Source organism: Numida meleagris, chromosome 3, assembly GCF_002078875.1.
Source record: "Numida meleagris isolate 19003 breed g44 Domestic line chromosome 3, NumMel1.0, whole genome shotgun sequence".
Lineage (NCBI taxonomy): Eukaryota > Metazoa > Chordata > Aves > Galliformes > Numididae > Numida > Numida meleagris.
Genome location: NC_034411.1, coordinates 66,737 through 90,143, shown reverse-complemented (window position 1 = coordinate 90,143; position 23,407 = coordinate 66,737). Strand labels below are relative to the sequence as shown.

General features: G+C 37.9%; 1 protein-coding gene across 15 annotated transcripts in view; it reads left to right on the top strand.

Annotated features, from left to right (window-relative positions):
• Positions 1-23,407, top strand: part of CCDC88A (coiled-coil domain containing 88A) — an 80,379-nt gene that overhangs the window by 16,299 nt on the left and 40,673 nt on the right. For all 15 annotated transcript variants that reach the window (XM_021390653.1, XM_021390656.1, XM_021390655.1 and 12 more), the window contains 9 exons: positions 1,696-1,804; positions 7,486-7,555; positions 11,952-12,010; positions 13,579-13,662; positions 14,188-14,328; positions 15,338-15,507; positions 18,826-18,907; positions 20,711-20,869; positions 22,721-22,867. In XM_021390653.1, the coding sequence (XP_021246328.1) occupies positions 1,696-1,804; positions 7,486-7,555; positions 11,952-12,010; positions 13,579-13,662; positions 14,188-14,328; positions 15,338-15,507; positions 18,826-18,907; positions 20,711-20,869; positions 22,721-22,867 (1,021 nt within the window). The remainder of the gene's footprint in view (positions 1-1,695; positions 1,805-7,485; positions 7,556-11,951; positions 12,011-13,578; positions 13,663-14,187; positions 14,329-15,337; positions 15,508-18,825; positions 18,908-20,710; positions 20,870-22,720; positions 22,868-23,407) is intronic.

Sequence of the window (23,407 nt, the reverse complement as noted above, 5' to 3'; positions counted from 1 at the left end):
GGGAGACCTAATTGCTCTCTATAATGTCCTGAAAGGAGGCTGTAGTGAGGTGGAGGTCAGCCTCTGCTCCTAGGTAACTACAGATAGGTGATGGCCTTTAGTTGCACTGGGGCAGGTTCAGGTTGGATACTGGGAAAAACTGCCCTTCAGATAGAGCGGTGAGGCACCGGCACAGGCTGCCCAGGGAGTGGTGGAGTCACTGTCCCTAGAGGTGTTTGAGAAACCTGGAGATGTGGCACTGAGGAATGTGGTCAGTGGGCACGGTGAGGATGGGCTGATGGTTGGGCTGGATGGTCTTGGAAGTCTTTCCCAACCTTAAAGATTCTGTGATCACCTTGTGAATAAGTGCAGAGCTGCCCTGAGGTGTGACCGCAGTAACTGCAGCATCAGCTGTGCTGTGTGCAGAATAACGTCCTCTCTTCTAGACAGCACTTACCTTTAAAGCAGTAAAGAATTTATTTCTCTTTTGTTAATATTTGGTTGTATTCCCTGCAGCATTCAGCTAATTTCTGTTTTATAGCAGCTTAGTCCTCTTTCTGCGTTTGATTCCTGAGTATAACCCTTCGCCCGTGCGTGTTGCTGAATGCTGCTATATTGCTATCTGACCACGTTTGCACTTTGTCAGTATCATGCTCAATCGTCATAGCGTTCTTTGAAGTTTTTTTTTTTTGTTCCTCCCAATTTTTGCCTATGGCAGCCCTGTTATTCCATTGTCTGAATCATTAATGACAGCGTTGAATAAAAGCAGACCCAGCAGACACATGCCCTTGCAGGAGCCTCCGGTGAGAAGCTGGTAGTTTGGTCGAGTGCAGTATTCCAGCTAGCTGCATGCTCATCTTAGGAAAATATTATGGAACCGTGCAATAATATCATTAAATAACAGAAGTTGCATTGTGTAGCTGCATCAAATATCTGTAAAAGTTACACTTCACATTGGCCATCTCTGAGCAGTTCTCTAGGCCATTTGCAGGGCGCTGTGGGCATGTTGCACTGATGCTGCATTGTTTTCCTTGGAAAAATCACAATGACTGTTGGTTACACTCCCTTGTATGTGGTTAATAACGTGGTATGTTATGAGGTATTGAAAAAGGATGACTCATCTGCATTTCCTCAGACCCTTAACACTTTTTGAAGGAAAAAGGGATTGATTTCCTCTCTGGAGCAGAGACAACCCAGAGAAAAATCTGGTAGTACATGAGAGCACAAGACAAAAACTCACGTTAATATCCCTTTGTTGACAGATTTCAGCTATCTGTAAATAAATCTAAAGTAATGTAGCGTGTGTTAGTATGACGTGTTTCATATTCCGCATTGTTCTAAAAGTTAAAAACTTCATTCTGATTCTGTGCCTCCTGGAAGTAAAATAGCATCCCGTAGTTTTTCAGTGTATAGACATTCATTAATGCAGCTAGTCTGAATTCTGTTATTCATAATTGTCTGCACGATCAAGAATAATTACTAATGTCTGCAGTGTGTGCTGGAATATTTACATTATGGCTGTGCTCTGCTTTCTGTATTCCGTAGGGATGGGGCTGCTTACAGAGAAGTGCAAATCTGTGTCTGTCAGTCACAATAACTTTTGATACTCATTCTCTTCTAACTGCCATACGTACTCCCAACTACGTTCTGCATTATTAGCTGTGTTTACAGATTAATTTTCATTGTGTTTAATTCTTTTATTTTGATTTCTTGCAGTAATCCGAAGTCTACGAATCGGAATGTAATAAAAAGAGTCAACAATGATGCATCCCTAAGGATTCAGAATTTGTCTATTTTGGTGAAGCAAATAAAAAATTACTATCAGGTCAGTAATTGTTTCTTACAATACCTCATTACCTTTAAAAGTAATAAAAATAAGAGTAACATTTTGGGAAAACAGTGTAATTAGTTGGTTGTTCATAAATCTGGTCAGAATTCTTGATCACCTGTTTCTCAGCTGAAGGAGGAGTCCAAAGCACTCCTATGTGAAAGATGATCTGTTTTATACAGTAAATATTCTTCATCTTTGATTGCTTTTGTGGGACCTTAATCAGTGTCTGTCGATATTTTCTGAACTGAGACAAGTTTTGTGCCTGAGAGAAGTGGCTGTATGTGCTTTTAGTTGACAAAACAACATTTTCGTAAGAACAGTGTATCTGCGTGCTCAGAATTCCTTTGATTTTTATTAGGAAAAATAAAATAAAAATCAAACAGGAACGAGCAGTAAACATTGTGGTGAGCTGTAGAATAGTTACTGAATTGTTGTGCGTTCATCCTGTGCAAAAGGTAAGAGTTAATACTGTGCTTTCTCATTTGGGTTGGGGGCACATGGACAGACTATGGCAGGACACTGCACATACCACCAGCATACTTGACAGTGTGTATTTTAGTGTCTCCTCCCACTTCTGGAACATTCTTGCAAGCAGGAAAGCCCAGATGTGGGAGGAAATCTCAGCTGATCTGCCTCTAGCTTCATCATTGCAGTACCTGTGCCGTTGTAAGCTTTTTCTCATGTGTACACGCACACGCTTTGTTCTTGAAAACTCCAAAATACAGTGAGAACTCCCAGCTGATGCTTATTGCAGCAATACATGGCAGCTGCTACGTGTGGGTGTAAGTGCTGCTGCCTGATACTCATTGGCATTTCCATGTCCTGGTGGTAGTTGTATGCAAACAGGTACTAGTGCTTCAGGTAACAGGTGCAACAGAAGACACACCAGTGACAGAAATGGGCTTTATCTGAAAACAAAGCATTCCTTGTGCTTCTTGAGCATGGTACTGTTCCGCCAGAAGCGTAAGGCCAAACTGCTTCCATTTCACTAATTTCTCTCTGCATGATTCAGGATTTTGACTGTGGATTCAAGCCTTTGTCTTAGAAATATTTTACAATAGCTGTTCTTTGGTTTTTTGTTTTTTTCCTTCCGAGTATTCTCATTCAATAAATATTTGATTCAGCCAACATGCCTTTAATGGTTCAACTCCTCCTGTATAAGTGCAAGCTATACAGAACTGCATGTGCCTTTTTTTTTTTCCCCTTTTGCTCCCCAGTCTTTCACGTTTTTAATCTTGTGAGATGCTGGCCCCTCCATGCACTACAAGTGAGGGAACTTGCAAACATCAAAGGTTTGGCATTTTAGTAGGGGTTAAAGGTATCTAGTAGCCAAATTGGAACATTTGTTCAAATTTACATTTGCTTTACTCATTGTGGTGGGTTGGTTTGGAGGGAAATGTTAGAAGATGGGTTGTAGTTATGCAGCCATTGATCCTTTCTGTTCATCTGTTTCCTGGTTTGATGCTGCAGCATGAAAACCCTGCAGAGGCCCCATATCCACTTCCCCTTGCAGGATCCTGGGGCACTCATCAGACTGATCTTTAATTGAATGTCATGCTCAGCAGTGTGGCTGCTTCCAGCAGTCTGCCAGCCCTGTCTGCCTCCTTTGTGGTCATTCTCCATTTTGCCAGCTTTGCTGGGCTCTATGGAAGCCTGGCTTTGCTATTTCCCAGTCTCTGCAGGTCTGTTCCTTGGAAGGACTGACCGTCCAGGTCCTTTCCACTTAATGTAGGGCAGGCTTCTCAGAAACAGCGGGTTATTTTTGTGTAGCGTTTGTTTCTTAATTTCTTAAAGAAAGAGGAAATTGGCAAGGTAGTGCAACAAGAAAGAGGGCAAGGAGTATGGCACTCTGCTGCGTGCCAGCACTTTTCCTTCCTGTCTGTTCCAGCCCTGGGTAGCCTGCTCAGGATTTCATTCCTGCAGAGATGTCTGTAATGGTCCCATGTAGCACTTCCTCCATTACACTCCTGAGTAGACACGTCACATCCCAGGCAATGCATAACATAACGTAAATTAAAGCATAGAATCTTAAAGTATACAAGTGCATGTTCCACATGTACGTATCTCCTTTAAAAAATTCAGAATAAATCAAAAAAAAATCTGCCTCAAAAAAGCAGAAAAAAAGATTCTTACTGTTGTGTGTGTGCTTTTGTATCTTTAGACTTCTTTGTTTTTTGACAGCCAGTTTGATACCACCAATATTGCCGAATTCAAGTTGATTTTGAATTTCAGTGCTTCTGATTTAAAAAAAAAAATATATATATATATATGCTCTTGCAAATGCAAACACACATATTCACAGGAAGCAATATATTTAATATGATTTGAAAAGTAATGCATATTTCAGTACCCTGTATATTTCTACATTGTTCTTTTCAGCTGAGACTTACAGAATTGTTTCTGCCCCAGATTCTTGTTTGTTGTTGCTACATTTTTAATAAGGTAACCTGGTGACAGCATTCACTGAGTATTTCTTCGATATGTTCTGGAAAGCCACTTGGCGTAAGGGATTGTTACAATGGTTGATGTTTTTTCTGAATTAAAAATATCACCTGAGTTAAATAATAATAATAATAAAGTTTTTTATTCCCTTCTCCCAATTTATTTCTGAAGATAACTGTGTTTAGCTAATTGCTTGAAGTTACTGTTCATTGTAGCTAGCATTTGGACCTAGGCTACTAGTGCTTTTAATTACCATTGAAATTTGGGCTCAGAACAGGGGCAGTGGTGGCCAGGAGAACCTTTCCAATTATCCCCCTTTCTGTGTTAATCTCATCTTCTGTTATTGCTCAAACCAGCAGCAGTTCTTTCTAGGTGTGCATAAACTGAATGGGAACAAATTATTTGATTTTATACGAAACCGAAACAAGGATTAAATTATAAAATAAGGCTGTCCATTAAGATATCCAGGTTACAGCTTTCCAGACTTTCTGCTTGGGTATCACTGGGGTGTCAGTAGGCATGGCTGTGGGCTGCAGCAGGAATGGCAATATCTCAAACTCCATCTGCATATATCCACGCAGATCATTTGTAAAGCTTCCTGTATCCGAGGTCATGGGGATAATTCCAGAGAGAGGGTTTTTTTTAATGCCAGGATTTGTTTGGGATTTGAAGACTGTTGGTTTTGTTCCCTCTCAAACCTAGTACAGCCTAGCAGCTGGTGTTTTCCTGCAGCCGTGTGCGTGGGTTAGCAAGGCAGCGTAGCAAACTCAGCTTCAAGAGGGGGGCACTTTAGTTCCTGTCACCTGGGAAATTACCCAAAGCAGAGAAGCAAGTGCTTAATGGATGCCTTGTTATAGGGCCTCGGGGGCTTTCATCCGAGTGGTTCAGGCAGCCCTCTGAGCAGGCATCGTGTTTGGTGTGTGTTCTGAATGGAATGCCTCAGATTTGGGAGTAATGGAAAATAATCACTGTACTGGCATAGGATAATACGGTGTATTACATGGGAATAAGATATGGATAAAAGTTTTTAGTTTTTAGCCTTGGGTTATTGTAACTCTAAAAACTTTTTGTTGTGTAATTGTCTGTGTTAGTTTACTGCTTGTGTTTTTATAAAATCTGTGAGAAACGTTCTCTCAATATAGCACATAATTGCATTGAGGTGGTGTTAATGTACTTGTCCAAAACCCAGCACTGATAAAATAGAACATTCAAAATACAAGTGTTACATTAGGTTATAAAGATTTTTAGTTCCTGTGTCATTTCGTTCTACTCTGCAATTACAACTGCACCTTCTCTTTCCAATGAAAGAGAATGAAATGCTCTGCTTTTTAAAGCATCACCAAACACTTCCTACGACCCAAGCCAGGGTTTGGAGCCTACGTGTTCATTGGCAGCATAAGGCTGTGGAATTGTTCTCAGCAACCGACTCAGGAGAAACAAATACTCCCTGTGCTTTGGTGGGGTTGGCAGGTTCCATACAGTGTACTTCCCTGAGTCCCATGGGCTCTCTACAGGCCGTATTTGACAGATGATGTGCCGGTCTTCATGAAATAAATTTTAATGAATTCTCAAAGTTTGTGGAAGCAGAGTTTGTAAGAAGGCTGTGGATTTCTGCAGGTTAGCCAGCAGATAAAAGAAACTCGTGAATTTTGTGGGACACAGGCTCCAAGGTTTTGGTTTTTTTTTTCAAATTTTTAATAAAAGCATCGTTTCAAAAGTGAACATAAACGGAGAGCAATTGCTCTGAGTTTACTGATGAAATTAACACTGTGTGACAGAGTAGGTTGGGAGACATCTCTGAAGCAAGGTAGGGAGTGAGAAGAGAGGTGATAATCTCATTAGTCCAGAGGACTCTTATTAATCACCCCTCCTTGTACTCTGCTTCTCGGTAAGAAAAGCTTTGTAATGGCATCATTTGAGCTCTTAAGAAAAAAAAAGAACAAAACCTAAATAGCCATCAGATGCACGCTTTATGTAATTTTCTTTTGTAGTAGCCTTAAATACTTACTGAATTCTTTAAATCTATAAAATACATACAAAATATAAAAATTTCCTGTGGCACGCTTCACATACTAATTTTTTTTATTGCTTGAATTTGGTCTTTACCAACATCTCAAAGTCAAAGCTATTATCTGCCTCCTTGTAACTTGTCCTAGGCCTGTGCAATGAGAGTACGAATTTTCATTATTAACCAATTTGCATAAAATTGATGTCCTGTGTTAACAGATCAGAACTTTCAGTTATGACTATAGCTAATATTTCCACAAGTCTTTTCAAGAAATATTGTCATTGTTCAGATTTGACATAAAATGAGTTGTCATTTCTTTATGCTGGCTATTACTCTTATGATTTGTTGTAGAATACATAATACGCACTATTTGAATGTAAAAATAACGATGGTTCCATAGCACGTACCTTTTTGGAAAGAGCATTTTAGATATTAATGAGTCTGTCTCATTAATTTTTCTGTGTGAAACAAATTTCTCATTTGTTTTACTGTGGAAAAACAAAAAGCATGATTCCAGAGCTGCTGGTATGATTGCATCTGTGAGTAAACATCTGGGACTAGGAGGAAGACTGTTCTGCTTGGGAAGAATTAGGCTCTGTCTAGACTGGGGATTTGACCTGATTACAGCCATTACTGGCTGACAGTAACCATCCATTGATACAATCTATGGAATAGATAGGCAAAGCTGCTGCGTGAGTGTGGGACTTACCAAACTAAAACTCTGCTTGATCAGACAAATAGGATTTTCTATCTTTGTGTTCAGGATTGTCACAGCATAAATGCATCAAAAAAAGCTGCAACTTCTGTATCTAGGTTTTGAGACTACGATCATAAATTCAGGGAAGTTCATCTTTCATTGTTTAATTGAAACTTTGAGCAAATAAAATAAGCATTAATAAGCTAGTCAGAGAAACATGAAGACTAACAATTACAAGGAATTCTGCTCTGTTCCAAGACACGAAACCCATGAACCACCTCCTTACCATGAGGGGATTTCACTGTGTTGAGATGATCTTGCAAACCAACAAAACAAGACTTGTGTAGTAGAAATTCACAGCTGTAAGCTTTCTATTTAGAGTATGAATAATTAAGTACTGCATACGTATGTATTAAGATGTATATAGTTTAGAACTATTTGTGTAATACTGATTTCATCTTAGTGCTGGCTAGTATTTGATGTTTGTGTTCAATACATACAACTTTGAAAATCTTTTAACTTTTATAGGAGTGTTTGCAGCAGCTGATCATGATGGCTTTGCCAAATGTGTTAATAATCGGCAGAAATCCTTTTTCTGGTAAGTTTATTTTTTCACAAAGATGAAAATGGATATCAGTATAATCTGTTATTTCACTGGAAATATATTTCGTAGATTTCAGGGTTTCAACAGAAAGGCTCAATGTAAATGCTGTTAGAACTGTTTTATTGAGTAACACTTTTTGTTCACACCAAGGGTTCGTACTTGATAAAGATGTGTTCATTCCAAACCTCAGCACTGGCTGCCATTAGGATTCACACTGAAGTGCATTTTCCAGCAACCAGCGAGCCACTGATACGACAAAATATACATTTCATGTATTCCCAGCTAGTATGTTTTCAACTGCCTTTACCTAAGCTACCCTGAGAAAATTGGCAGTTTGGTGCATCTCCCTTGGTCCAAAACCTAATCCTTGTTTTTTTTCCTTTCCCCAAACTCTCTTGCATCGTTGCCTGAAAAATGTTGCAGTTACCTTCTTACTTTCTCCCCTGAACTGATGCTGTCTTCTCCATGCTCCCACCTTCTTTGCTTCCAGCTCTGGGAGTTGAAATTTTCAGACCGAGAAAATTAGCCTGTATGGACCCAGCTGACTATCTACAGCTACTTGGGAATCTCTGCACCATGCTCTCAATTCCAGAAGCACGGAGCAGATACACCTGGCCTGCATGGAGCCACTATGGATTGGGCAGAATTAATTTACTTGGGTCTAGTATGTCCCAGGTGTTCTACTTCTGGTGTTCTAGCACCTCAGCAGAGAGGTTAGGAACTACTCTAACAGGCTGTGTAGCTTCCCCTGGCTTTTTTCCTTTTTTTTTTTTTTTTGGGTCTTACATGCCATGCATCAGTGTATGTGAGACAAGATTTTTCTCATTAGCAAGAAGAACCATCTGTGTTAACTCACATTTCAATTCCAGGGTTCATAACACTGATGCTTTTCATATCCCATCTGCATATATACCATTTATGTAGATATCTTGATTTAATTTTCTTGACTTTTACTTTCGGCTCTTGATTATTGCTGCTTTTGCTTCTGAGATTATGGCATTTTAAGTTTTTATATGTGTAGGTATTGTAATCTGTCATATACATTATTAAGTGTGAATGTGGTCTCTCTTGTTCCAACATTGTGTTTTTATACTCTGATTCCAGACATTCCTAAGGTTTTTAAAAGAATCCATGGATTTGCCTAAAAATCAGATTTAGTGGAAAAGCAGATTAAAAAAAACCAAACAGGTCATAGTGTTGTTTTTGTAGTGATGGTTTTTTAGTCTCTTTAAGATAGTGAGACAAAGTACATCTTAAGGGTGTTACGTATCTAAGTAGAAAATTCTAATGAAAACACACTTTGAAAAGCCACAGAGAAAACTTAGTATTCATATATATACCCAGAAGCCTATGCTTTAGTGCCTAATGAGAAAACTCCTTCCAATTTTAGGACCTCAGCTTTTGTGGTTTGGCATCTGGAACCTCCGGGGTGCATGTAGTGCTTTTCTCAGGAGAAGTTATTGTATCTGAGAGAAAATACAGGCTTTACTATAGCTTAGCCCCCGTATTAAAATAAATTCTGGTATACAGTCAAGATTCTTGAAGATGTTCAGATTCTTGCTGAAGTTTGTTACTGAGTTATATCTGAAATTGGTTTCCTCCAGAATGTTTCTCCTTTTAATGCCCTTTTAAATACTGCTCTTGTGGTTGACTTGAAGAGGACCTTATCACTTAGAGGGATTTTAAAGCCTTTTTTTTGGGGGGGGGGCAGTGGGTAGAGCAGTGTAGCAAAATCAAACCTCAGTGACCTTTAGAGAGACTTGCTTTGTAAACTTGATTGCGTCAAGGCAATCTCGCGGAGCAAAAGTAGATTCTCTGATAGCGAGTAGGATTTCACCAAGCAAGGCTTAGGCTGCAGCTGTGGTTTCTCTTCGGTTTTGAATCCCAGTTTTTCCCACTTGCAGTGCTTTGCACATAAGAAGTGATTGATGAGTAGGGAAATTCCAGAAGGTGACAGTGTGAAGAAGGTGAGAGCAGGTGAGATTCCAGGAAGAGAAACGTGTTTGACTGTGGCAGAAGTAGTTGGTTAAGCAAGGAAAACGTGGATAGAATTCTGGATTTGAGCTTTGGTTTCAAAGAGATCATCAGAGACTTTATCAAGAAACATTCTGGTTCTGCTAACTGGCAGGAAGCCAGTTTGAGGAAAAAAAACGGATGGGAAGAGCTGCAGGCTGTGGTTGTAAATGTTAAAGAGGAAAAGGATAAAGGAGATGATGAAGAGGTGAATATTCTTTAAATGGGGGAGGAGAGAAGATTAAAACCCCTTAATATTTCAGAGGTAGCAAGCCAGGGGATGATGGGATGATGGAAGGCTACAGAGAATATGAAAAGTCAGGGATAAGAGGGAGTTCAGGGAAGATCAAAGGATGAGATAAAGGACCGAGTTTGAGAAGCAGCTTGGGGAGTTTAGTACAGAGGCTTCAGTGATCTACTTCTGTATCTGTGATGGAGAGAAAGGAAGTAAAACAGGGCAGTCAATAGTAGTGAGAAGCTGAGGTTGTTCAATATTTTGCCACTTTCCATCAGGGAATGTAGGGAAAAGGCATGAAAACAATATCCATATAGGCTTTTAAGAGCATCAGTCAAATGCTGAACCAGTGTGCAGATGAGTACCCAAGAGGATTTCAGGGATTGTTTTTAGAGAAGCGTGATGGGTTTATTAGAGTAAATGAATTTACAGTGTGAGACAGTGCAGTGGGTTCATTCTCTTACAATATTCTGTATAACTTGTGTTGATTAAAATAGACAGCCAGGTGGAATTGTCCTTCTGTAGCTGGGGTGACATGCTTCTCATGAAACATATTCATTGATGTTTTCTGTTACTGTGTAAAACACTTGACAGCTCAAGTTTTTGGGGTGCAAGAAAGCTATATAACGATTAACGATCTCCCACTTGAGTTTGTGTTCTTTGCAGTATATCTGTTTGACAAACTTTTGACTTTGGAAATTTTAAGTGTTATGTATTAGTGGAGATTGTACTTACCTCCCTCTAAAAGAAGCAGGTTAAACCAGTGTTGAAAAAGGCACTCAATATTGCAATGCACGAAAAAGTACTGGAAGTGGATCTCTTCCAAGTTTTGTATCCTTTTTATTTTTTTCTAATTTCTTTTTAATCTCTTCTTTTTGATCAAGATTACCTTACTTACTTTTTAAGAAGGACTTTCTTTGATTCACTTACCAAATACTCTAGTGGATAAAATCAAAGGACAACTTTTTAAGCACTTGTAATTGAGTGATTGCATCTTTCTTTCATGGGAGTTCATCCAAAGTTGATCTAGTTGTCCAGTATAAAGGAAGTTTGCAGTCTGTGCTATTTCAAAAAGATGATTCTGGTTTTCTTTTAGTTGCTTATCTCAAGATTATCAGAGGTCATCTGTGATTACCAACTAAATCCATTCAAAATGAAATTTTGGTAACTTAGGTTAAAGAAAGGTTATACATATCATACTACAACCTGCTCATTGCCTGTAGTGTTTGTTACTTGGCCTATGAGTGAATATGCTGTTGGTGTTAGTAGCTATACCAGAGCCGTTGCAGAACTTAGTTTTGTGGAATAAAGGTTAGATTTCTAGCCCAACCCAGCATTACTATGTTTGACAGCATAGCTTTTGTGGGGTTAGCTAACAACAAAACAAACTACTGGCTGAAATCCTGAGTATGTTTTAGGAAGGATGCTATTGAGATTCTTTTGTTCCCAAAACTGGGAATGAAATGGAAAGTACTTCTTCTGTTTCAGTAAAGCAAAGTGATGTGTGACCATGCAGAGTTTAATCCAGCCAGTCTGAGTTATTTTGCCATCCTGAAGGGTTCACGTTGTGGTGTGCTATGGTGTGTGTAGCAGGACCAGGAAATTCTGAGTGTAAGAAGGAAAATGTATCTGTACTGAATTGTAAACAGAGATCTTAGGCTTTTTTTTTTTTTTAAAGAAATGGAGATGCTTAAGGCCAGATTTGGAAATGCAGTTTGACTTTTAGATGTGGAGACGAATATCTAATATAGTACCTAATAAAGCTTTATGGAATAATTTAATTTGCCTCTGAACTGTTGATAGCCTAAGGGTGACGAATGATTTAAGCACTTCTGCAAGTATCTTGAGATATCTGAGATTACAGCTGAAATCTTGGTCATGTCCAAAACACTTGAAAACATCACTTAAGTTTTGCTGTGTGAAGGCTGGAGTGTTGCTTTTTCTATCGTGCATGTTAAGCTATTTGTAAGCATTAAATTGGCAGTTAAATGACCAAAAGGCTTCAGTTGAAAGCTGGAAAGACGGCATTTTCTTTGGCTTTGTTTTCGATGTTGGGATAATGCAAATTGTAAGAAAATAGTGAGAAAAGCTAATGTTTTCTGAGCTACAGTTTACCATTATTTGTTTTTGCTTTCTGCTTAGAGCCAGGTACTAAGGAAATAAAAAAAATCCTCCTGCTTCTACTTGGTTGTGCAGTTCAGGTAAGCTTAAATACTAATGTTTATGTTTGTATGGAATAGTTCAAGTGTTAACATTTTCTTACCCTATTACTTCAATACCTGAAGTTGTATGTAACCGTGGCCTTCATTTCTCTAATGATGGTATTGCATTCATTGACAATCTGGATGTTCTGATGGTTAAAGTGGCTACAACTCTACATCTCCTGTGTCTTATTGTATATAGCAAACTTTGTAAGTTTTCTCATGGTTCATTAATTGCAATAGTTAATTCACCTTAGGTACTGTAAGGAAAGGAACAAAATGATAAATAAAGTAATGAAGAGTTGCCTTAGAGTTGTATCTTGCTGAAATGGTTTGCATTCAGTCCGCCTACTCTGTTGAATTTTCATTAATTTGTAAACTAAGCGGGATTAAATGAGTGAGGGAATGGCTTTGTATTTAAAGACACTTGAGGAATAGATCTAGAATATTGTGCTGGGCTAAGTGTTGCTTTGTACTGGTTTTAAATGTGGCAGACTAAAACCAAAGATGGGAGAGGTCCCAATTGGTCTTTGGAAATGAGTTCTGAGTTTGTAGCGCTGAACTGCGCTGTAGCTATTTGTGCCTGCTTAGGATCTCAAAAATGAGAGACTTGAAATATCAAACGGAAGCAGTCCTTTAAAGTTGTTGCTCGTATCATTAGTTCTCTTAGGTGGGGAGAAGATGTATGTATGTATGTGTGTGATCTTTATTGTACGAGGACACATCACATCAACTGTATGAATGTCTTCAGTCACACTACTCAGATGTGTCATGTCAAGCAGTGATGTGTACATCTTTCTAGTGTTGTCTCCCTTTGCACTGTTTTGCTTTCAAAGCTGTTAGAAGTTGTAACTGTGCAACCTTTACCTTCTAGGCTATTCTAACATAGACTTTTGAAGATTTGCTTATCCATGAGGGTGCTTTTAGGAGGCTTGGCAGTGAGTAGGCTACAAGGCAGATAAGATGTAAACTTGGACTAAGTTAGTTATCTCCTGCTAGTTCTTTGTTCATGGCAGTAGGTTAGGTCCCTCGCTAAGAGAAAACCTGCTTTGTGCATTGAGCTGGTGACAGTATGAGTAAGAACAGTGCAGGGCAGATGACAGGGTGGAAATATTTCTAAGATACCGTACTCCTGTGATCACGTATTCACTAAACTCTTCTAATGGACTGCAGTTCTTATTAAGAAGTCTTGTACCATTCAGCTAATTAAAATGACAAAATAGATTAATCATGTATTTTTAACAACGTAGGTAAGCGATGTCAGTATTAAAAAGAGGGCACTGAGGAAGTGCTTGTGGAACTTGGAACAAATAGCTATTTTAAGAAACTTCTTCCTTCCCTCCCTTGCAGTAGCTTTTTTTTATCATTTTATTAATGTTGAAAATTATTGTAATTATTACAGCATGGCATAAACTTTACTGATCAAGGAAATTATTGGGTAATAATTCAGTGATGTGATCGCTGAAATCTCAGCTTCATTACTCTTTGTTCTTAGAAATACAAAGGAAGAATGAAAATACTTAATATGTTATATGTGCTATATTATAGATGATATACTTTTTTTTCAGTGTCAGAAAAAGGAAGAATTCATTGAAAGAATTCAGCATCTGGATTTTGACACAAGAGCAGCTGTCGCAGCCCATATTCAAGAGGTACATTGTTATTTTTGTGCTTTCCATTTTTTAGAGGTGGAATACGTTATAGGAGTGTTCACTATGTTGGTTCAAAAACACAAAAATCAAATAGACGATTTGCCTACCTGCTGTTCTTAGTGAGCAAAAAATGCCTTTATATTTAAACTTGATTCGGAAAGCTTTTGTGATCAAATTCCTTTGGGTTACATTGCTAACGCAGTACTGAGGAGCAAGTAAGTTGCTCCAAGAAATTCTTAAACCTATGGCAAACTGAGTTTAATGAGAATGTCACATGCAAATTAATAGATAAAAAAATAAATCTCATGTGTGGCTGTGTGTCGTAGACGCTTTTTGGTTTTTATTTTGCCAGAAGTGCAAGTTACTACTTTCAGGTAGATAAGAAGCTCTTCCACTGCATACAACTTCATGGATTTTAAACTTTTTGCCTTTTTTATGTCTTGTGTGGGAATTTAGCGTGTATAGTTTCATCTTTGTACAGCCTAAAGGGCTTGCTTTTTTTCTCTTCTATTTCATTCTTTGTAGGTAACCCATAATCAGGAAAACGTGTTGGATCTGCAGTGGATGGATGTCGTCGTATTGACACAAGACTGTGTTGAACCTCTCCTGAAAAATATGACATTACATTTGAAAAGACTTATAGACGAAAGAGATGAGCACTTGGAGGTACAGATGTGCTTTATTGCTTAAGAGAAACATAAAAAATGACTTTTGAAAATGGGAAAGGTTACTGTTTTTTGAGTGCTTTAATATATGTTCCATGAGTGTACAAAAGCAAGGACTCCTCCCTGCCAAAATATTGCTTCAAGTGGTTAGTGTGCGTACGTTTTGTTGAATACTGTGAGAAAGCAGAAGAGAAAGTAGCAGCTGATCTTTATCCTATAGGCAGTTTAGCAGAGCTCTAACATTCATGTATGGTTGTAAACAGAAAATCCAGAGCTGCATCTGCAAGGCCTCTGGGAATTGGTAAGCCATCAGTGTGCACGCCAGTCACTGCAAGGTGACGGTGTGTCGGATGGTTTGGAGTGAACTGGAGCAGAATCCAGGAGCAGAGGTTTTACAGGGTTGTGAAGCACGCTCGTTGTACCGTGTCAGTACAAGAAATAGAAATGTGTTAAAAAGCAATGCAAGTGATGAGTCATCTTAAGGGTACTGGGTTTGCCCCTCAGTAGCATGGGAATATGATAATGTTGCAGTTATTCCTGCTATTCCTGTGAAGGTTACCAGCTCTGTCCTCTTCACAGCTTTGTTAAGAGTAAAGCATGAACTTGAGGGGAGAGGGTGCGCAGAGATCGTTTTTTGCAAAGCAAGGGAGAAATAGCCTTACTGTAGAAGAGATCTTCCTATTGGAATAACACCTTCATTTATATGATCAAAAAGGAATACTCCTGTAGCTCTCATTGTTTACTCAGCTGGCAGGGATGCTGCTGCTTACTGAATAACACCAGTTTCTTTACAGACTTACATTTATCCTCATTTTTGAGGAATCCATGCCGTTTCATTATCCAGTCCGTTTTGGGCACTGATGTTTTGGTGGACTTCAGTCTAAATTTGATTCGTTTTAGAATAGCCAAACAATACCATTGAATAGCTGTGACTATTCATCACTTGCTTTAGGTATAGAGGTGTGTAAAGGGCTTATAACTTTTTTCCTATGCTTTATTTTATTTCTCAGACTATCGTAGAACTCTCAGAAGAACGGGACTCTCTCCGTTTGCTACCTCAGGCATCTGCAGCACAATCACCTTGTGGATCTCCTGGCATGAAACGCACTGAAAGCAAACAGCACCTGTCAGTAGAGCTAGCAGATGCCAAAGCAAAGATAAGAAGGCTTAGGCAGGAGATGTGAGTACCTGTAGGCTGCAGTTAACGTGTTGAAAGTTGTGTGCTTTTTGATGTCACATGATAGTAGTACTCTGCATGCAAATTCTTTTTTTCAAATGTTAGAATACAGCTTAAAATGCCTTTTTAAGCTCTTGCACCCCCAGGAAGCATGTTTCTAGCATGTAAACGTATTTGTGCACAGCCAGGTCAAACACAGTTTTTCAGCTGTGTGTGTCTTAATATTATGCAGCTTGTCTAGTGCTGCATTGCCTTTTTCTTTTACATATTGTGTCTATGGTGGAGTTTCTGAGGCAAGTTCTTTGTGCTTCCTCCGTTCTTTAGCAGTGATCTGTGCCTGAGTGTGGCTTTAATATACCTGTATTCATGCATGTTTTTGAGAGAGTAACGTTGCAGCTGAAGCAATTTGAAGTGACACGCTTGTCTGCCCCATGCAACTGCAGTTATTTAGGATCTGGAAGTAAGAGCTATGCCCTTGATTACTGGAGGATTAGTGGCAGAACATCATGTTTAAAAGGAGAGATGGGGAATCGCTGCAGTGCTGTCTGTAGCATAATTAACTCTTTCTTTTTGGAAATACAGTAAGAAATGGTCCTCTGTTATTTTTTTCTAATCATTCATTAGAATAATTTCCAGTCCCTGGTCTCTTAATTTCTTTCTGGGTGTTTGTCTGCACATTTGTTTGCTTGTGCCTCTTAGAGCCATTCCTTATAACTTATTATTGTCTGCCATCCCAATCTGTAGAGGAAATAAAGCAAACCAAGTTCCAATAAGCCTCTTGACCTGCTGGAAACCAGGGGGCAGTTGGCTGACAGGGGGTGGTTACTTACAGCTGTGGAAGATGTAATGTGTGTAAATGTTACGGATTGGGTCAAGAAAGATTCTTAGTTCTGGAGTTGTTCCCTTAATGTAGTTAGGGAGTGCTGCCTTCTCCCCCTAGTGGTGATCCATTAGCTGAGAGGCATGTTCCCCCCCCTTCACCTAGTCCAAATACTGTTAAAAAAAAAAAAAAAATCAGTCTAACTGTAGCAAAGATCTGTTCTCTTCTTTTTCACAAAAGACAACTGTTTTTAGTAGTTATCAACAGATACTTGCTGTCCTTAGAGTCTAGGAACAAATCTGAGTAGTAGTGAAGTTACCTAAAGAGAAAAATAATAGGCCAGGGGGAGAATCTGGTTCCCCTATAGCAATGTGTAATGTTGTTTTAGTAGAATGAAGTATGTGCACTTTGAACTTAACATTACAGATGTTAAATTTGTAGTGATTTAATATGTATAGTAATTTGCATCTAATAGAAACAGCATAATTAGAGATTTTTTAATCTTGCATATCAAGTGGAGAGAGGAGGCAGGTAAAATTAAATTGAGTTGAAAGTAACGTAAGTGAAAATTACAGCTCACTGGTCTGCTTTTATCAGAGTTTGTTGATCAGATTATCTCTCGCTGGCTGGTTTAAGTATCTAGCTGATTTACTCAGAGAATCCCCTTCCCCCACCACATCTCAGCCTTCGTGAAAAACAGAGGACAAAAAGATGTGGCTCTCTTTTTTTTTTTTTCCTTCTGATGTCTGTATTATTATGTGTCTAGTGAAACGAGCCCGCCCAGGATATTCTATAAACAGCTGCACCAAGAAAATTAGTGAAAAAAATTGCTGTTATTAGTTTGATTGACAGTTAATAGATAGCCTAAACAGTGAACACTGGTATGTTCTGTATAATTTAGTACAATCCTCTCTAGTCTGTAGCTGAAGCATGCAATTAGGACAACAGCAGTGGCTCAGAACGTTTCACATTTTGCACTCTGCTTGAATTCAGTTCCTCAATAAATTCCTTTTACAAGTAGCAGGACATTTTAAAGACTAGACTTTGATAAATTGACTTCTATCTATAGCATTTGTTACTAAATGCTGGCGATAAACTTAAAACTAGATTCATTCCAGAGTTGAAAATAGTAAGCTTTGAATTTATTTATAAGCTGGTTTTGGCAGTGAACCTGTTTTAATATACATTAGCTAATAGAATTTCATGCAGGAGATCTGTTAAGCTTGTTTTTCTCTGCAGTACCACATACCAACATTTGAATGCAAAGACTGATTTGAGACTCGTGATCTAGAATCTCCATAACGGAAGGTTTTCACCTAATTTTCCATATTTCCATATGTGGATTTCAATGTAGAACAATAACACCGGGAATATGAATGTTAATAGTTAAGTTACAGTAACCTAACATAATATGGAATGCATTTGTACTTCCATATGGTTTCTGAACACTGATGGAGAGAGAAGACTGATATCTGATGTTGCAGCGAGCTATATAAAGATAAACCCTGCCTACCTGTAGGCTGTCAAAGACCTTTCTGAAAGCGTGTGGTTGGAAAAAGGTCATTCCTTGTGAGATTTACTTATTTTTATAAGCAAGTGTTATAGTCTTGTTTAAAACAGAGGTGAGGATTTTTTTCCAGTATCATTTTTAGACTTTACAGTCTGTTAAATTCTCTTATTTTCCCTTTCATACTTCTGTTTCATATTTGAATTCCAAAATACTCAATGATATAGCAAACCATTTGAATATCCAATATACCTTTAACTACAGGCAGTTTTGGAAATGGCACTTTCTTGGTTATATTTTCAGTAGTGAATGCTGTCTGTCTTGAGATGGAAATGAATATTGAACGTTACGTATTCTATGTCTCTGAGAGAATGAGATTTCTCTTTCAATTACTCTGCTCAAAGAACTCATTTTCTGAGTACTGCGAACTAAGTGTTAGCTGGAAGTTAAGAATATGAGTCCTATAAGAAAAAGAGTGTTCTACATCAAATTGTTTTTATTATGAGCTTCTCAATAGGCTGAAGCAAATACTGCATTGTCTTCATAGAACTAAAAGTCATTATGCAGGAGGCTGCTTTTCATAGTACCAGATTATTAAGCAGTAACTTTTTTCATGAGTAAAGGCATATGGAAAGCTTCCATTCTCATTTGTACAAAACCGTGTACTATCTTTTTTCCTTTTCTTATTTTAGCAAAAATGCTTATAACAAAAATTCTTTATGCTCTAATCTTTCTGCCCTGCGTAAGAAATCTCAGTGAACAAGTTAATGACTATGAAAAATCTGTCCAAATTAAAAAGATTGAATACAGAGTAAGAGCTGGAGAATACCAGAAAAGTAATGGCATGCCTAAGTTTTACACTCTGATGTGTTCATGAGATATTGGATTAAGTAATGGAAATATCATTAAATCTTAGTGTCTTCTTCTCAGACAAGGTGATAGTAACGAAGTTCTGCAGTCATTTTTAACTCTGTTTTGTATTCTCTCTTTGAAGTGAGGAAAAGACTGAGGAGTACCTTGACTGTAAACAAGAACTTGAACAGGTGGAAACTGAACTAAAGAGGCTTCAGCAAGAGGTATGGGCTTTGTCAATCTATTGTCTTGGTTTTGTTTTTTTTTTTTTTGTTTTTGCCACAAAAAAAAAATGGCGACCAGTAGAAAAGTGATGGCATACTTCCTAATGTTCAGGGAAAAAATAAGTATATCGTCATGTGTAGGTTTTTTTTTTAATCTCCACCCCGAACATGATTAGTTTGCTTCTTTGTTGGGTCTAGTATGCTGGTAGAAGACTCTGCATTAGGTTACTTTTTCTTCTCTGGTGTTTTTTCACTTCAGCATTCAAGATATTTGCAACTCGTGTATCCTGTAAGATTATCTGTGCTGAATTTCTGTATTTTTCTCAGAAACAGTACGCTCAAATTTTGGCCATTTTTCTTTATATCTCGAATCTGTGTTGATAGTGAAGGGAAGCATATAATTCATTTGTTCTTAAAATCTGAGTTTATCAAATGTTCCTCAATAATTAATAGTATTAGTGGTCAAAGAAATGTTCTGAAACTCAGAAAAACTTAGAAAAGCTTGAAAAAGGCCAGCGCAGTTTTCTTGGAAATCCATTATCTTGGTTCAGCCTCTAAGTTAATTTGAGATACCCCTCTGCATTACTCCTGATGGAAATCATGAAGCAGCCACACTGTACTTCAGCATGTATTATCTGGTGTTCTTGTCTTTTCAGTGGTGATTTCAGCAATGGCTTTTTCCCTTTATGGATCTCCCCCAAAATAAGTTGCAGTTGTTTTACAATAAGGACCTTCAGCATTCATGTTACTTAGCTTGTTCAGATAGAAAAAGAGTATACTTCTTGGGAAGCATGAAACACTCTTCCCTTCTTTTATTTCTCCTTTTGTGGTACATATTCTGAAACAGACATAAACTTGGGAGAGTTTATGTAAAAAGTGAGCATTTGACATCTGTTTACACTATTGCCTGTATTGTGAATTGCCTGTATTAAATACTAGCTATAAGTTCTTCAACAAATTTGATAAACAGTCTGCAGTTGTTTATTTAGGCAAATAAATATTGATTCAGGTCGCTAGTTCAGTGCTAGGCATTAATTATTCACAACCAGGGATTAGAATTTCTCCATCTAGGAGCATGAGGTTTGAACACAGTCGGAAGTGGTCATCTTCCTTTCAAAGATAAGAGCATTTGTAAAAGCATGCTGTGACTGAATTCCTAAACTGTGTCCAAGTTATAAATAACAAATGGCCTCACTGGGATGCTTATGTTTATGTGTACAGACAATGGTTAAAGAAAATAACAGTTTTGAGTTCACATATTTTTACTGTTTTTCCAGAGAAATATTTAAAGGTTTATACTCAGAAACATTAGATCTTGACTAAATGCAGATAACGTTATGTTACTATTTACCAAAAGTGAACTTTTTTACTTTTTTTTTAATGGATATCTATAATCCTGCTTTGCTTTAGTAGTCTGGTTATTCAAGAGGCTTTTGTATCAGTAATTTGCTGTGGTAAAAGTTCATTGCTATGATGAAAATCTTTTTCCTGTGAAATACATTAAGAATATTAGTTCTTAATGAAATGTGTTTCAATTAAAACATGCTCTATCATTATATGCTTGTAACACGCATGCAGATTGTTAATTAGAAAATAATAGCAGTTGAGTTTGCATAGTGTTTGTTGCAATCTTCAAAGGATTTTCAGGTTTGTATACTTGTATATTTCTTCAGGCACACCAGTGCTGTTTTAAGGATTTTTTTTAAACATTGTGGACGAGGTAGAAGATCTAACCTTGAGTCAATGTGTAGGGAAAAAATGTTCATGTCATCTAATACTGCGTGTAATTTCTGCGTTTTCTAGAATATGAATTTACTCTCAGACGCCCGTTGTGCCAGAGTTTATAGAGATGAATTAGATGTTCTTCGTGAGAAGGCAATTCGAGTTGACAAGCTTGAAAGTGAAGTCACCCGGTACAAAGAGAGGCTGCGTGACTTTGAGTTCTACAGAGCTAGAGTGGAGGTATGTTAAGTAGAGAAAATACTGACTAGCCACCATTTTTGTTTGCTGTGACTCTTCAGAAGTTGATTTGATGACTTAAACACTGAGATGTGGAAACGGTGTCGTAGCTTTTTGCTCTGGGATACAGAGTAGTCAGTCTTATATGGTAAATTACAGTTTTTATGTGAGAATCCCTGTGTCTAATCCCACACGTTTTCATTATGGCCTTAAGTTATGCTGGGGGAGATTCAGGTTGGATCTTAGGAAAAAGTTCTTCTCTGAAAGAGCAGTGAGGCACTGGCACAGGCTGCCCAGGGAGGTGGGGGACTCACCGACCCTGGAGGTGTTGAAGAAACATTCAGCTGTTGTACTGAGGGACGTAGTTCAGTGCAGAAACGTTGGTGGTGGGTGGATGGTTGGACTGGTTGATCTTGGAGGTATTTTCCAACCTTGATTGATTCTGTGATTTCATGATTCTATGATTTGAAGGCAGCAGTATTTGCCATAGCGCTAAGCTCTCAAGACCCATAGGAGAGGCTGTTTAGGATATACATATCAGCTGTTGAGAAACCCAACTAAGGAGCTGATCAACAGTATATAAAAATGTATTTTTTTTTTCTCCTCTGTAAGTCTCCGAAGAGAAGGCACTTCTCTGAGTTAAGTGTTGAAGAAATACTAGTGGCACAGCAAATGCTAAATGAGTATGTGATGACGAGTCCATGGATAAAATGCACTGAAAAAGATTCACTGGTGCCAGGCAGGAGGCACTTAGCTTTCTAGCAAGAGTTAGTTTAGAAATCAAATCATTGTAGCAAATTTCTTGGACTAATACAAAGGTGGCAGAATTTTTGAATGAAACAATTGCTTGTGGGAGTCAAAACTAATTAAAGTTTTAAGAAGATTTTTGGGGTGGGCATTAAAAAAAAGAACTCTTAAGAAAGCAGGAAGAACTAAAATGGAAGTGAAGATTTGTTTATTTGGAGCAAGTAATATTAGGATACTAGTTTAAAACCTTTCTTTAAGATAAAAATGATCAAAAAGCCAGTAAGATGTTAGGCTAAACTATACAATTTCACAGTATTATTTCAAATAATTTCTTCATTTAATGTAGACTCTTAAAATCCCAGAGCTGGATGGGGATCTCAGGATCTCATTCAGCCCCACTTTAAACATGCTGAGTATTTCTTAACGTTTCCATACCACTCCAAACAAAGGTTTGGTGTTCATCCATTCTTTAAGACCTGATTGGTAAAGTGTCCACAGCCTTTCATTGCAGTCTTTTTCTTCTTTGAAGTCTGTGACATATCACACGTTCTGTCATAGTTCTTTGTGCTCTACAGCCCGACAGCATTCTGCCTTATAAGGTAATTTGTTCTGTCCTCTGGGTTCTGTCCTCATTCATATCTTTCTTAAAATCAGATTCCTAAAACTGAATCTCATCCTGTGCAGCAGGAACAGTAGCAATTCCATTTTCACATGCAGTTTAAGCTAATAAAAAATTAAAATTTGTTTTATAGCTTGTAATCTGTCTGATTTTTTTTTTTCAGGCGTACCTGAATGGAGGGAGTTGTTAATTAGTTCAGTTGCTCTGTAGTAAGTTAACGCTTCTGTCGGTAGGAGTTTGAAGGGTGAATGCTTGTTACATTCAGTGATCTCTTTTTCAGATCTAGTAGGTGACTGCACACTTAAGTTTGGAAATTTTTGTCTGTCATTCACAGTTATGTGGAGTTGCTGTAAATCTGTTTTTAAAGGGTCTGTTGCAGCTTTCAAATCTTCATTAAAACATTTCTAAAACGAGGTGTGATGAGTATGAAAGTTGTATTAATAGCACGGTAATTTTATCCTGTTTGGTTGTTTTTCTTGCTCTTGCAGGAGTTAAAGGAAGACAACCAACTGATGCTAGAAACAAAGACAATGCTGGAAGATCAATTAAAGGGGATGCGGTGCCGTTCTGATAAATTACATGAGTTAGAAAAAGAGAATCTGCAATTAAAAGCTAAACTACATGATATGGAGACGGTAAGTGTAAATGGAGGATGAAAAAACCTACTAATAATCTTTGGGTTTTGTTTGTGTTTTTAATAAAAGGTCTTCCTATCAGAATGGTGTGGGAGAAGAGAAAGGTATGTCTTGATTTACTGATGTTTTTCTGATGGGGTTTGCTACAGTAGTCTTGCTTCTTCTTACGGAAATAAAAATTGAGAAGGGTGGTACTCTTCCTAAATGTTTAATCAGCTTAAAATACGCTGATGAGACTCATCAGTAGGAGGATAGGATTAAATTTTTTTGGATGATATTTTCTTCTCGCTTGAATACTTAGATGAGTATATGGTTCGTGTTTCCAACTCTAGTAACAAAGTGTCATATTTTCCAGAAGGTTTTTCTCAAAATAATTTCTGCTTTTAACCATTTCTTCCCTCAAAAGTAAATACTGTAAAATACAACATCATAATTTGCTTGTTTTGCAGGTTTATTTTGTTTGTTTTTCAGTTTTCATTAAGGAGTAGGAGTTTACCTTCTACTCTGAAAAATTTCAGAAATTGAAAGTGAGTTATAGCT